The 15,510-nt window shown below is 39.2% G+C and overlaps 1 protein-coding gene and 1 non-coding gene across 2 annotated transcripts; one reads left to right on the top strand and one right to left on the bottom strand.

The window, feature by feature from the left end:
* On the bottom strand, positions 1–72 carry Trnae-uuc (transfer RNA glutamic acid (anticodon UUC)). The gene has a single exon. It is a non-coding gene; the product is annotated as a tRNA-Glu (tRNA).
* Positions 73–588: 516 nt separating this feature from the next.
* LOC143290247 (cytosolic endo-beta-N-acetylglucosaminidase-like) lies at positions 589–13,644 on the top strand. Its single transcript, XM_076599589.1, has 10 exons — positions 589–655; positions 3,079–3,289; positions 3,804–3,952; positions 5,064–5,218; positions 5,736–5,884; positions 6,852–7,023; positions 8,019–8,122; positions 10,303–10,411; positions 10,939–11,138; positions 13,323–13,644. Exons 1-10 carry the CDS (start codon positions 637–639, stop codon positions 13,507–13,509), a joined length of 1,455 nt encoding a protein of 484 aa, XP_076455704.1. The 5' UTR covers positions 589–636; the 3' UTR covers positions 13,510–13,644.
* Positions 13,645–15,510: the final 1,866 nt, after the last annotated feature.

Below are 15,510 nucleotides of genomic sequence, written 5' to 3'. Positions count from 1 at the left end.
TTCCCATGCCGGGAATCGAACCCGGGCCGCCTGGGTGAAAGCCAGGAATCCTAACCACTAGACCACATGGGAAACTGATCTTACTGAGAGAAATAAAATTCATATAGTGCGATACTCTTTAATGTATTTTCTTGTGTTCTTAAACTTTGCGTTTTTTGTCTTGTTTTGTTTTGGTCATATGTTTGTGTTTGTACGTTCCTGTTCAACTTCCTCATTATTTTGTGTATGTATAAATGTGTAAGTAAAGTCCTATTTTAGCATCCACAATTTAGGAACCAATTTTATATAGGCAACTCAATTTCTTTGTGAAATTATGTTTCCATTAGTAGAAATTGTAACCCTTTTTCAGTGGTTTTAAACATTTTCCAAATTTAATGGACTTTAATATAATTATCTATTTTATTCATATACACTGCTCAGTTTCCTGTTGTGTGACACCCACAACACAAAATAAGAAAAACAGTCTCTGAACGAACGTATGTCGACAACACAACAAAATATCAATCGTCTATGTAACTGACTTTTTTTTTTTTTTTTTCCTGGCATTGCGTCAACTTCAGTAATCACTTTTAACCGGAAGTTACTCCCCTTTGTACCTCCAAACTTCGAAGCAGACGGCAAAGTTGGGCCAGAACGATGACGCTTCCAACAAATGGTAAGGGCAAAGTGATAGGCTGCCCATGCATGTTTGTCCCACCCGTCGAAAGTGAAGATAATGTATAGATTATGTCAGAGGACATTTATGAATATTTTTCAGAGCACAATTTCGAAGTGGACTTGTTTTCGCCGCAAAACGCTAGAAAATTACAGCGTTGTCCAGGAATATCTTTCCCAAGCAAAATTTATTCTGTTCCCCTTTCACCGACGACGGGCCGCTACTTTAGACACAGATGTCCAAGCTTGATTTGACACCAACAGTAATCGACCCAGTAGATCCACACACACACACACTCACACACACATGCGCGCGCGCACACACACACACACACACACACACATGCTCGCACACACACACACACACACTTGCGCGCGCACTCACACACACACACATGCTCGCACACGAGCACACACACACACACACACACACACACCGTGGCACACACACATACACAAATAAGCTGCTGCTCCTCACCCCTCGCACACACACACACACACACACACACACACACACACACACACACCAGTTTTCCCCAAGACGGAATGAGTGGAAGCCTAGACATTCACTCTGTCAGTCACGCCATCAGAAGAGTTCAGGGGAAGAAAATTAATGTGGATATATATATGTATGTATGTATCATATCATATCAAGTGTAATGGCTTTTAGGCTTTATCAGCTTTTGCCTGATCTTTTTATATTATTCTTTTTTTCATACTTTTTATAAGAGTGCGCAATTACTAATGTTATGGCTAGCTTCCTGTGGAGAAATTAACTTGGAATCCATAATCCTTCCAGTGTTTATCTAATAAATTCTTAAAACTGTTAAGTGTTCTGCAGTGACAGTGTGATTGGGCAGATTATTCCAGAAGTTAACAACCCTGTTAGTAATAAAGTGTGAAAAAAGGTTTGATTTGGTGAATGTCTTCATTAGTTTTAGTGGGTGCCCCCTGGTATGAGTACTGTCCTTCAGAGTGAAAAGGTTTTGTGTAGTGCTCTTATCATAATGTCCATGTAGAATCTTATCATGTCTCAATCATATCACCCCTTAACCTGCGATATTCCAGGCTTGGGAGTTTCAGACTAGTTAGTCTCTGTTCATAGGACATACTTCCTATCCCTATAATTTGTTTGGTAAAGCTTCTCTGTACATTTTCAATCAATTCAATATGTTTTCTAAGGTTAGGGGACCATACTACATTACCATATTCCAGTATTGATCTTACTAATGATTTGAATAATGGCACCATGACATCTTTATTTTTATACTGGATAAAATGGGTGGGGTGATCATGCCTACTATTTTTTTTTTTTTTTTTTTTTACTGTAGCATTAATGTTAAATTTTTATCCATCAAAATTCCCAAATCCGTTTCTAAGTCAGTTTCTTCTATATCATCAGAGTTCATATGATAAATGTATTTTGGGTTATCTTTACCGATGTGAAGTACTTTATATTTTTCTTTTTTACACCTTAATTTGCCACGTCTCTGTCCATTTGACTAGTTTATCTATACCTTCTTGGAGCAGAATTTGTTTTTCTTCATTATTCATTCCACAGTAAGCCTTTGTGTCATCAGCAAATATTTTTACAAAACACTTCAACACATCTGGAATATCATTAATAAAGTAAATGAATAATGTTGGCCCCAAAACACTTCCCTGAGGAACTCCACTGGTTACATTTGATGTGTCTGACCTCTCATCTGAAATGCTTACATACTGGTTTCTGTCATGTAAAAAGTCTTCTATCCAACCAAGTAAACTACCTCTTATACCATAGCCCTTCATTTTGTGTATCAGTTGTTTATGTGGAACCTTATAAAGGCCTTTTGAAGGTCTAGGTATACAATGTCTATAGGCATATTGTTTATCATAATCATCCAGTCTTGAATAGTATTTAATAACTGTGTAACACAGGACCTTCCAGATGTAAATACATACTGGTAATTTGATAACAGATTATTCTCAATTAAATGCTTATTCAGCCTATCTCTGATAATACCTTTGCAAGTTTTACATACCACAGTTGTAAGACTAACTGGTCTGTAATTACTTGGTTCGTTCTTATTACCTTTTTTGAAAATAGGATTGACCTCTGCTAGTTTCCAGCTGTCTGGTACCTTTCCTTCCTTCAAACTTTCATCAAATAAGAATTTCAAAGGGAAAGAAAGAGCATCCCTTGTCTCCTTTAAATCCCTGGTGTGTACTCCATCTGGACCTGGTGACTTAGAGATGTTTAAACAAGACATTTTATCAATTACTTCCTTTTCTGAGATTTCTATATCAACTAAGGTATTGTCTGTTCTTTTTGGGAAGTGTGGGCCTCTATATCTTCACACCATGAATTTGTGATGTATGACAACCTCCTACAAAAATAAAAGCAACCCTCAGCTGCTGTATATTTTTGTATTTATGTGGCAGGGACCTGCCTGGCTTTTGATGCAGAATCCAGGCAGCCACTCAGTCAGCCACTGAAAACCCTGCAAGAGGTTTTATCATGGAAGGCAAGCAGTCAGCCATCTCTCTGTTCCCAATATGCCACTGCTAAAAGTTTTGTGCGTCCATCCTCTGCCAGAACAAAGCCCTACACCTTGGTGTGCCATGATTTCAAGGGAGGATACTTGGAAGACCGGTAACAAACATCTCAGAAGTTGTACAATGACACTGAAGAATATGTACATTTACATGTTGACATTCAAACAAATATTACATGGACATGTATCACAAACATATTGGAACATATAGAATTTTGATGTGTATGCACATGCAAACGCATGTGGACATAAGATGATGCATGCTCTCTCTCTCTCTCTCTCTCTCTCTCTCTCTCTCTTTCTCACACACACACACACACACATGACAATTTTTACACAAATGTGTTGGAAGTAAAAGTTGAATGTGAATATGGTAATGGTGTGATTTAATCCATGTTGTCACTTGAGACAGTCCTCAAGCTGCTGATGGTATTTTGATACAAGTAATGTTCTCTCTATCTTTTTAGGGAATAGTTAAGTTTATTTTTCTTTATGAATACTACACTGGTTTTCACATCATTGAATCTGTTGGTATTGTTTTAGTTGATGGTATGCTTCTCAAGAGACATTTGATTGCCATTTTACATTTTAATACTTTGTGTTCATTTTCAGCTATTTGCAGGGAGGTGTTAAGAAGGATGCCTACTACTTTTGCCGTTGGGAGTGTATTGACATTTTCATCTACTTCAGTCACCATTTTGTCACTGTTCCCCCTGTTGGCTGGATATGTGCTGCCCACAAACATGGAACTATGATGTTAGGTTAGTGACACACAGTACATATTTTCATGATCCACTTTATTATATATCTGTTACACACTCACACACACGCACACATGCATGTGCACATGGGCATGCTTTTAATCCATTCGGCATGTGTGTATGCAATAGTGGAGTGCGATGAACAATGGACATGAATATATATTGTGTGGTGGGTGAGTGGGCATGGAGTGCTGACAATGGAGGAGACACAAATAGATATTTTGTCAAATGATACAAAGTGTTGAACCAAAACTAAACACTGTATATAATCTGGATGGCTGAGGGAATAGAGTAAAGGAGAGAAGAGGGATGAAAGGAATAAGGATGAACAGAGAATGCAAAAACAAATGATTCTGTCTTCCACATTGGCAAGATAATACACATTATTTTTTTCTTATTTGTTACTGTATTTTCATGCTTAAATGCTAATAAATTAGCTTGAACAAAATTGAGAAATGTATTCAAGCTTATGAAACTGAAAAAACAACTGATGAAACATATGGAGTAGCAGTGATTATAGACAAAATAAAACTGCCCAATGGTAGCACTGATGAACACAAAAATGCTTTCAGTGTTTGTAACTCAGTTTTCAAGAAAGCAGTAACTAATGCAAAATGAATAGAATAACAAGTGATTTACATTTAATTATTGTTTTATCTTTTAACAAATATGATTGTTAAAAAAAAATGGACAGTTGTAATTTTAGTGTCTGTTAATTCAGTACTTTTTTTAGACATGATATTTTGATATACAAGTGTGCAAACTTCAGCACATGATGCACACATGTACACACACACACACAAAAGAGACTGACTCATGCACACACACAAGCATGCATGCATGCACATTACATAAGACACACTGATAAACATACACAGGCATACATTACAGAGCTGTTCAACTTCTCCATCCTCCCCGCATTCCTTGGTAAGAGCAAATACCTAGAGTTCCGAAAAAAAACAACATACATCATCAAAGCAAACAATAGAATACCTGGCCCTAAAAAGCTTTTGTAGGGGATGTGGAGTGGGTGGGTGGGATTAGTTTTGTTTTATCCTTTTTTAATTGTATATTCATATTATTTTCCTTTATTGTTTTTCTCTGGATACAGGGACCATCATCACAGAGTGGGGTGATGGTGCAGCACTGTGGTCAACAGTGTTGTCCTGTAAAGACACTATGCAACAGTTGGTGGCCACACTGGTGGAGATATGTCACTATCATGGCTTTGACGGCTGGCTTGTCAATGTGGAAAACAAAATTGAGGTATTTGGATTTGGATATTTTCCTTTTTCAAATTTGTGTAGTTTTTTTTTAATAGAGAATTATAGGAAGGGTGATTCATCATCACAATCATGATCATGACTTGTTTTCACAGAATATGAATGATTTCAGTTTGCTTGAATAACTTTAAAGCACTTTTTATACTGAACATGGAGAAGTGTCATCTTTGTGTTGCACTGCTCTGTTCTATTCTGTTGTGACTGTATTCATTGTGTATCACATTCTATACACTGTTGTGTTTTTCAGACTGGTTGGCTGATGTGTACATGTGTGTGTGTGCAAATATGTTTGGTTTGGTGGTGGTTGTGTGTGTGTGCGTGTGTGTGTGTGCATGCGTGCGTGTGCAAATACGTTTTGTGTGTGTATCTGTATGCTCTTGTGTGTTTGTAAACATAATAAATGTCAATTGTGTGTGTGTGCAGTGCCCACCTATATGTAAGTATATCAATGTGTGTTTAAGCATCAATATTCACCAGTCTGAATGGTGTTGTGATTGAAGGAAAACCAAGTGAGTGAACTGAGGGAGTTTGTGGAGCAGCTGACAAAGGCCTGCCACGCACGGGTGCCAGGCTCCAAGGTCCTGTGGTACGACAGTGTCACACGCACCGGGGACCTCAAGTGGCAGGACCAGCTGAACGAAGAAAACAGGTCAGCAGGGGCACCTGCTTGATTGTAAGATTGGTGTGATGTGGTGAAATTGGTGTGTCCTTGTGTGTGTGTGTGCATGTATGTTTGTGTGTGTGTGAGAGAGAGAGGGAGAGAGAGAGAGTGAGTGTGTGTGTGTGAGTTTTACTGATATATGTGGATTTATTTGTTGGATGTTTTTCTTGGTAAATATTGATGTGCAATACCTTATGGTCTTAACTTGTGTGTGTGTGTGTGTGTGTGTGTGGCTTACTTTTGTCTATCAAGAGCTATAATGGATTCTTATTAGGCTAGTTTTCATCTCATTTTTTAATGGTGCACATGATCATTTTATGTTTGTGTTTATAACTATCATTGTTGAAAAGTGAATTAAAAGCTTGGGTTGGAGTACTTCAAAATGGTACAGAATTTCATATTGACATTTTGGCTTTTTTTTGTTTGTGTGTGTCACTCTGTGTATGTTTGTGTGCGTGTGCATGCATAGGTGCTTGTTTTCTGCTTGGTTTGTCTTTGTTTTGGTCTTTGTTTGGGCCTATACTTTGGTTCCTTGCAGTAAACTTTTCAGCATGGTAAAATTCATTTACACCCAGTGATCCACTTACATAAAAGCATGTTACATAACAATTGAGTCATTGACAGTTTTGTTGTGTGATGCCTCTGAAATTCTGTTTGATTTTGTAACTGTCATGGATGAAAAATGAATGAAAGCAAAGGGGGAAAATTGTCAGTATTAAAGGGTTTTATTTGATTGTTTTATTTCATCTTTTGGTTATTCTTATTTTCATTTGTCTATTTATTTATCTATTTATTTTTTGCTGCTCCATTTTTTGTATTGTTTTGGTGACTTAGAAGTTATAATCTTCAGCTGCTCATGCAAATGCTCTCAACTCGAATACACCATGGCTTTTGTGTGTGTGTGTGTGTGTCTGTGTACTTTATTTAAGTGTACTTTCAAATGTTCTCTCTGCAGCCAGTATTTTGATGCCTGTGATGGGATTTTCCTGAACTACTGCTGGACTCCAGAAAAGCTGGCTGCGTCGAGAGACAGGGCAGTACAAAAGGGTCGCCCCTTTGACGTCTTTGTCGGCATTGACGTCTTTGGCAGGGGGTGCCCAGGTGGTGGGGGCTTCAACACAAGAGAGGTAGTCTGCTTTGTGTGTTATTCTTGTTTGCTCTTGTTCTTTTTGTTTTCTTTTTTTTTTTTTTTTACCAGTGTGCAGAATTTCTTGGTCCGTAACATGCCATGCTTTAAGTAATTTCAAGTTCAGTTCAGAATACTTTTTTTTGTCTGCTTCAAGCAATTAAAACTGAATTTTCTTTCAGCTCATTCAAATGTTTGTCAGCAAATATCAAGGCAAAATGTGGTTGAGTTATTGGCACACCCTTCCCTGATCACCAGACACACATTATCATGTAAACAGAAAAACATTCAGATAAGATAATATTACATTTTAAGATACTGTGAAACAATGCTCTGTGTGTGTGTTGCATGTGTGTATGCGCGCCTGTGTGTGTATGTGAGTATGTATGTATTTGTGTGCACGTTTGTGTGTACATTTCAATCATCATTTTAAAAAAACAGAAGAAAATATTCATATGACTGTCTGAAAATACCAGTGATTTCGGGGCAGTGGGACTCACTGTTTTACCAAGTCGTCATTCCTGACAGTTCAGTTTCTCAAGGAGGCGTCACAGCGTTTGGGCAAATACATATACACTACACCAAATCTGCTAACCAGATGCCTTACTAGCAGCGTAACCCAACACACTTAGGCCTTGAGGGAAAAGAATAAGAAAAGAAAAAGAAAAGAAAAAAAAAGTAAGCAAATAGATAAAGAAATGTCACATGGAAAAAATAACGACAATATTAAAAAAAAAAAAGAAAGAAAAATAAGCAAATAAATTTAAACACACAGACACGCACACACACATTCACATACACACCCACCCACCCACCCACACAGATACCCCCTCCCAATACCCCATACCCCCCTCCCCAACCCTCCCCCCCCCCCCCCCACACACACACATGCACAATTCCTGACAATGAACATAGATAACACCAGTGGGACAGCTGATGATACAAATGTGCCAGAGAAGAAAATAACGCTGATTCATAATGTGCACCTCCCTGCAGGCGTTGGAGCATGCCCGAGAGTACAAGCTGTCTGCAGCAATATTTGCACCTGGCTGGGTCCTGGAGAATCTTGGAGTGACTGATTTTGATGACAATGACTGCAGGTTGGGCCTCCTATCATCACGCTTTTCTTAAGCATTTTTTTTTCTCAATTATCGTTAAAGGGTGCAAAGTGTTCATTGATGTTAATTACAAAAAAAAAAAGAAACAGTTCTACAGCACTCACCACTAGTATAGTACAGAACTATGTGTGCTTCATTTTGCACTATGAATTTTATTAAGGGTGAAAGAAGTTCTTCAGAGGTGCAAAATATTTATTAAAGGTGTAAATATTAGATCCCTGAATTAATGCCCTGGACTTTTTTCATTTTTTTTCTTTTGGAGGTGCCAGTAATTTCCAGGACATTTTTTTTAATTTTTGCTTTGGAGGTGCCAGTTCTGTATCAGGAATCTGTGTAGTCTAGTGAAAGAGTTTGTACCTGTGTTTCAAAGTGCTCCACCATTTCAGTCTTGGAAATTATTGAATATCAAGTATTGCTCCATCAGACAAATGCAATTTTCTCTGAATCTGCAGAAGGAATATTTGTGTATAAATGGCAGTCATACTCCAGAATAAGAGATTCCGGTTGAATGACGTCCTACAAAAAGTATTGCCATTGTGCCTACAAGATGTCCACTGACGTCCTGCATATGTTCCGATTTTTCCTTCATTGGAGTTTGGTTCAGTTTGCATAAACAGACTCTGAACAGTAAGTTTCATGTGTCTGGATTATAAAAATACTATTTAAATGAACTTACATCAGGTAGAAGACCTCTTTCTACTCGATAATAATTTGCTGACCATGTGATACGCGCATGGGGTTGCATCATGTGCAAACAAGTGCATTGAAAACTGTATCCAGTTATGTAAATAGTGACAGTCAACAGATTTACACAATTCTGAAAGCTCTGCTTGTGATTATGGACAGTTTCGCGATGGAGAAGGATCTCTTGTCTGATGATTGGTTTGAAAATGAAGGTGATTGACAACGACAGTGATGAAACTGACAGCCCATTTTATGGTAATTCAGCCCATCCATCCAGTCAGACAGCGTTTTGAACAAGTGACTATGACTGACAGAATTCGTGCAGCCAGTGTTGGAAGAAGGGAAGAAGAGGAAGAGGAGTGATGTAAGACGATAGGTCAAATGCTAGCCAGAGGTCATCAAGGGGGCATGGCTTTTGGGAAGAGTGAACTCGCGTTTCAAAGCAGACAGAAGGCATATTCGACAACTGCCAACGCCCCACGATTTTCACAAAACACAGTCCTGAACCTGCACTGGCCGTGAAACACGTGCTTTTTGTTTTTAACGCTTTTTTTGTTTTTTTGGGTTTTTTTGCTGAATCAGAGGGATGACTTGTTTGAAGAGGTGGCAAGCCGGATGCACAGCAGACAATTTGATTGGCCCATGTGCAATTTGAAAGGAGGGAATGTCATCAAAGAACTTCACCCTCTAACTTGCAAACGCTCTTTGCTGTCAAAAATCTTGTCAGTTCAGTTTCTGGGACTGTGATTGACCTTTTTTCGTTGACTTTACTCACTTTTGTCATTTTGGGGACAGTGATTTACTTACATGTCTGCAAGAGCTGTGATTTGTTTTCATAAACTTATAGCCTGTTTTAATTTCTGCTACAGGTATAATCTGACAATAGGCTTGCTATTTCTAGCTGTATTTTGTTTCTTTTCTTTATGGATGTCATTATGTGGAGGTCGAAACAGACTTTTTTGTTGCACAAAAATTATTATCTTGGCTTTACATGCCTGAACAGTTACCTACAATCAACCTAACAGGGAAAAAAAGCCCAGAAGCATAATCTACACTCATTTTCCTTTACAAAAACGTTTACGTTCTTTCTGTATCGCCCATAGCTTTTGTGCTAGAATTTTTTACCCCCGAATCCTCAAAATTCACTGGCAAGGGGAGAGCACTTTTTTACAAAATTCTCTGGCACTGAACTGGTTAATGTCTTTCAAAACAAACAGAAAACACAGACAAGTAAAGATTTTTATTTGTATTATATGAAATTATATTTCATCAGCACATCAAATCTTATTTCAAAATCATATATAAGTTGTTCAGCTTCACCATTTAACATTTAGTTACTATTTTGGTAATCATGTTTTTGAAGAAGACCTATTTTCATTCGTTGGTTTGTTACCGGTGGTTCCTGCTTGACATTCCATATTGAGAGGGCTCTGTGGTGGCAATTTTCCCTTTAATTAACTGATATCAACTTTTTCCAGGTTTTGGACCAAACTGCATGATCTGTGCCAACCTTCAGCTGACAGTACTCTGCCACTGTCCTCAGCATTCTGTCAGGGTCATGGTGATGCCTTCTTCTGCATGGGACAGGTGTGTGTGTGTGTAGTGGGGTGGGTGGGGGTGGATTATGATTAAGAGAGAGAGACTTAAATTCATTTCCAAGGATGATGTGTTGTTGTTGTTGTTTTTTTTTATACATTTGTACCTATCATTCTCCCAGTTCTTTCAATTCAGATAAAAGTGTGTGTGAATGCACAGTATGAGTTTTTTGTATCCAAAAGTGAAAAAAACCAGGTGTGAATGAAAACAGCACTGGTGAGGAAAAGACAAGATGGCAAGTAAAAGAAAGCCATTCAGATTCACACACACACACACACACACACACACACACACACACACACACACAAACATGCACACGCACTCACACACACACATACATTCATTCTCACCCACTCAGTCTCTCACTCACTCACTCACACATACTCACTCACACACATATATATGTTTGTGTGTAGGTGTCCCACACACTCACATACTATTATGTATATTATATATATACCTACATGTATGTCTGTATATGTATTACATATTTATATATGTGTGTGTGTGATGGGCAGGACAAGACAGGCAGACCGTGGTACAACATGAGCCTCCAGCAGAGACAACCAGAGCGCTGCCAGGTGTACGGCTTTCAGGACCCCAGCCAGATGGCCACCCGCCCCTCCCTCAACACCTGTCTGTCCAGTGCCTACCTGGGGGGATGCAGTGTGGAGCTCTCAGCTCACCTCACCCGACCTCTGCAAACCGTTATGTTCAGGTACACAGCACTTGTACTGACTTTCTTTCTTACTTAGGACCTTCACTCCCTGTGGAGCATACGCCATCAACAGTGTTTCTCCACTGAACTCAGCTCTGGGCTGTTCTTTCTGTATCCCTCCAGCTGGATCCCAGCCTCTTTAGCTCTGCTTCAGTGTCCCACCTCCAGCTGTTCTTGGGCCGTCCTCTCTTCCTTCTCCCCTGGGGGTTCCAGGTCAGGGCCTGGCGTGTAGTGCTGGATGGCGATTTCCTCAAGGTATGGCCAATCCACCCCCATTTTCGTCTCAGGATCTGTTTTTCCACTGTTTCATGTACCCCTCTTTGCCACAGTTTCTTGTTTCTAATTTTGTCTGGCCAACAGATGTTAAAATTGTGCCTCAGACAACTGTTGTGTAATAGTCATGATGATGATGATGGCACAGGACAGGGAATCAGACCCCTGCCAGTGTCAGCACCAGTGGGTCGTGGTGAATATGTTAGATTTAACATAATTTTAAGGAAATAGAATTCCTCTCATTGATACTAGTGATAAAGTTATATTCAGGTACACAGCACTTGTTATTAAAAAAAAAGTCATAATGATGACACATGACAGGAAATCAGACCCCTTCCGGCGTCTGCACCAGTGGGTCACAGTGAAAATGTTAGATATATGTAATTTTAGGGAAGTAAAATCACTTTTAACAGTAATGATAATTATAAAGCTATATTCAAGTACACAGCATGGTTCAGTGATATCATTAATGATTACGTTTGTAAGTTTTGAACACCAGTTTGATGAATAATGATGATAAAGTTATGTTCAAGTACACATCACCTGTTCAATAAAAACAGTATTATTAGCATTGGTGATGATTAGATTAGCAGTTTGATAATAATGATGATAAAGTTATGTTCAGGTACACAGCATCAGTCGAGTGATTATTATTTGTAATGATCATGATTCTTTTTTTTTTGAGGGAGAGAGCACATGTTTAATAAGAATAATGATAAACTATGTTCAGGCACAAAGTACTAGTTTGTTATAATGAGTTCCAAGTTAATCCGATCTCTCAGTCAAAGAAGGCTACTCACTTGCGTAGCTTTCGTCAGCGATCCTGTCATGTGTCATCATCATCATTATTATGATTTTTTTTTTTTTTATAACAAGTGCTGTGTACCTGAACATAACTTTATCACTATTATCAACGAGAGGAATTCTATTTCCCTAAAATTATGTTGTACTGATACTGATGATAATAATACCAATGATAACTAAACCTTCATAGAGAGCTTTCCTCTAGGTTTGTTTTGTTTAGAGCTTTATGCACTTTGTTGTAAAAATAGTCATGGTGTCAAAGTTGGCTAGAATGTTACAGACAATTTTGCTTTTGAAACGTTCTTGCTAGTGTTCATTTCATGTGTCCGTGCTTACGTGTTGGCTAGAATGTTTACAGACAATTTTGCTTTTGAAACGTTCTTGCTAGTGTTCATTTCATGTGTGCGTGCTTACGTGTGTGAGTATGTGTGTGTGTGTGTGTGTGTGTGTGTGTGTTTGCTTTACTTTCAGTAAATAATAGTGTGGGTGAAAAAAGCAAGTAAACTGTCATTCCATATTCATAGGAAGTGTATAATGTTTAGTCAATAAAGTGAATATTGCTCATTGCATTCTTGCAAATGGTTTTTGTTTTATGATTTTAACAGTTGGGAGTTTCATGTTTTATGATTGTAACAGTTGGGAGTTTCATGTTTTTGAAATGTTAGATAGTGAGGGAATAAAGTACAGGATAAAATTATACTGACTTGGAATGAATTAAGGTTTGTGTTCTGTATTTTTTTAACTTGTTTTTAAATATGTTTCTTCTTCTTGACATTTACACATACTGTGATAACCTGTGATACCTTGGTTTGTTCAAGGGCGCACGCTGGCCAGGTACCTCTGTCCTCAGCCCTGGATATGTTACATTGCCTGTCAGTTTTAGTGTGGATGACAAAATCAGCCAGGGTATTTTTCAGTGGGATGGGTTGTGTTTGTCTGTAAAAATGTTTGTGCTTGTGTCCTTTTTGGTTTACCTGCACATGTCTCTATGTGTTCTGGCGTGTGTGGGGTTGTGTGTGTGTGTGTGTGTGTGTTATCATTTTGTTTTCGTCAGACAAGACATACTCTTCTCAGACCCTTGTTTCTGTCTCACGTGTATGTTCACAGACTGTTCAGGGTGCGAGCGAAACTGGATGAGGCCTTGTACTGTTCCTTCACTTACAAAGAGAACAGCGACGTCCCTTGTGACGTTTACCTGGTCCTCACCTTTGGCTCGGGACTGCTCACCCGCCGGGCCTGTCATGGGGTCTACGGTCAGCGCAGCACAGGGCCAAGAAGGAAGGCTTTGCTTTGAGGAGGAGTCTGATGAACCAGAGGCCAAGAAAGCCAGGAGGGAGGTGGGGGAGGATGTGTATGTGAGTGCCCTGTGGGAGGACCTGGAAGAACACAAAGACTCACTGTGGTTCCACGACCAGCAGCAGGGGGATGGGGAGCAAGGAGGGGCATCATGGAAAACCAGGTGAGTTCTGAATGATGAACTGTTCTGTTTTTGTTTTAGATTGCATCTGTCAGGGTTGTTTTCAAGGCAGTTGCTGTAACGACTGAGTTACTTGTCCAAAGAAAGGTATGATTCTTTAGAAAGATATTCTGAGCAACCTCCTGCTCATAGTCTGTGTGGAGCTCACAGGAATAAAAGAGGTTATACTGTATCATATATATTGTATTATATTGTACAAAACAGATTTCTCTGTGAGAAATTTGGGCTGTTTCCCATTGGTGGTGTGCATTTTCACAGTGTAGCGCCACCTTTCTTTTCTGTCTGCAAGTTTATTTGTTTTGATTTGAAAGTCTATTTTTCTTAGAATTTTGCCATGGACAACCTTGTTTCTGTCGGTTATTTTAAGTGTGCTAAGTGCATGTTGCATGTAGGACTGTGGTTTGTTGTCTCATACAGATAACTAGTACCCAGACCACCGCTTAATCCATTTAGTGCCAAGCTTATTTTATGCTCAGTAACAATTATTTGCCAAATTTTTTTTGTCAAGGAGGGTAATAATTAAAATATCTACCATACAAACTACTGAAAGAAAGTGTATATAACATACTTTTCTAGCAGGAAAATGAACACACAGAGGAAAATTCCTGCAATTACACAGACAAATATTTCCATCCAGGAGCACTTTTTAGCACTCCAGAAGGGGACAGAAAGTTTCGTCCTGGGGCTCTCAAGGGGTTAAGGACTAGTGCAGTCCCCTTTCCGGTCAGCTGGCAACATGATGTAATGTGAAGGTTCAGTGGAGGGGGTGTGTGGGCGCGAGGCAATCCTGGTCTTGCACTCCAGAAGGGGACAGAAAGTTTCGTCCTAGGGCTCTTAAGGGGTTATGGTCTAGTGCAGTCCTGAAATGTCCCCTTTCCGGTCAGCTGGCAACATGATTTAATGTGAAGGTCTTGTGGAATGGGGAGGAAAAATCCCAGGCAATGTATGTTATTCTTGTTACGTCTGGAGATGGGAGGAAAAATCCTGGTCTGTATATGTTATTCTTGTCATGTCTGTGGTCTGTGTTTGCAGACATTTCCGTATTGACACCACAAAGCTGGCTCCCTCCAGCAGCAGGTCAGAAGAGGAAGCAGTATCTGTTGCTGTCTGTCTGGCCTCTCCCCCTGGTGCTGAACCTGTGACCACTGTGAGCCAGGAAAAGAGCAACACTGAATTGCATGAAAACATACAGAGAGCATCTGTCTTGATGGGTCACTTGCAGGTATGAGCAAGCATGGCAGTATGTGCTTTGTGTGTGGGGTGGGGGGTGGGGGTTTGTGTGTGTGAGAGGGGGAGGGGGGGGTTTTTTGTTTTTGGTCTTTTGCTGTTTTGCATTAAGTACCCCAGTTTTAAGCTGAAAAATTAATAAAAGTTGTGAACCAATTGAAAAAACTTTTTAGCAACAGTACCAAGTGATAGCTGCACAATATATATATTTTTTAAAGCATACCTGATGATTATTTACAGCCCAAGTTCAGAATTAGAAAAATGAATAAATAGAAATACTGGGGCTTTAAACAAAACATTTCAGTTTTGAAGTAAAAGTTAAGTTTGTTTTTTTAAAAGGTGGGGGTGGGAGCTGTGGAGGGGTCTTCAGTTGCATGCAGTCTATGGTGAGTTGTGTAAAGTGATAACCAGCTACCCAATAAATACCTCATGACTGTTTATAGTGTACTGATAATGAACTGTGCAGTCCACAGAATTCTTTACAAGTTAATCATGGTTCCAGGTCTTCCGAGAGCAGGATTTAAAACTGGAAGCACCATCAATTTCTGGCATTGCATTGACGAAGCTGGAACCAGACACTTTCATCCTGGC

This window comes from Babylonia areolata, chromosome 1 (genome assembly GCF_041734735.1).
Source record: "Babylonia areolata isolate BAREFJ2019XMU chromosome 1, ASM4173473v1, whole genome shotgun sequence".
Taxonomy (NCBI): Eukaryota; Metazoa; Mollusca; class Gastropoda; order Neogastropoda; family Buccinidae; genus Babylonia; species Babylonia areolata.
This window is presented reverse-complemented; position numbering and strand designations above follow the sequence as displayed.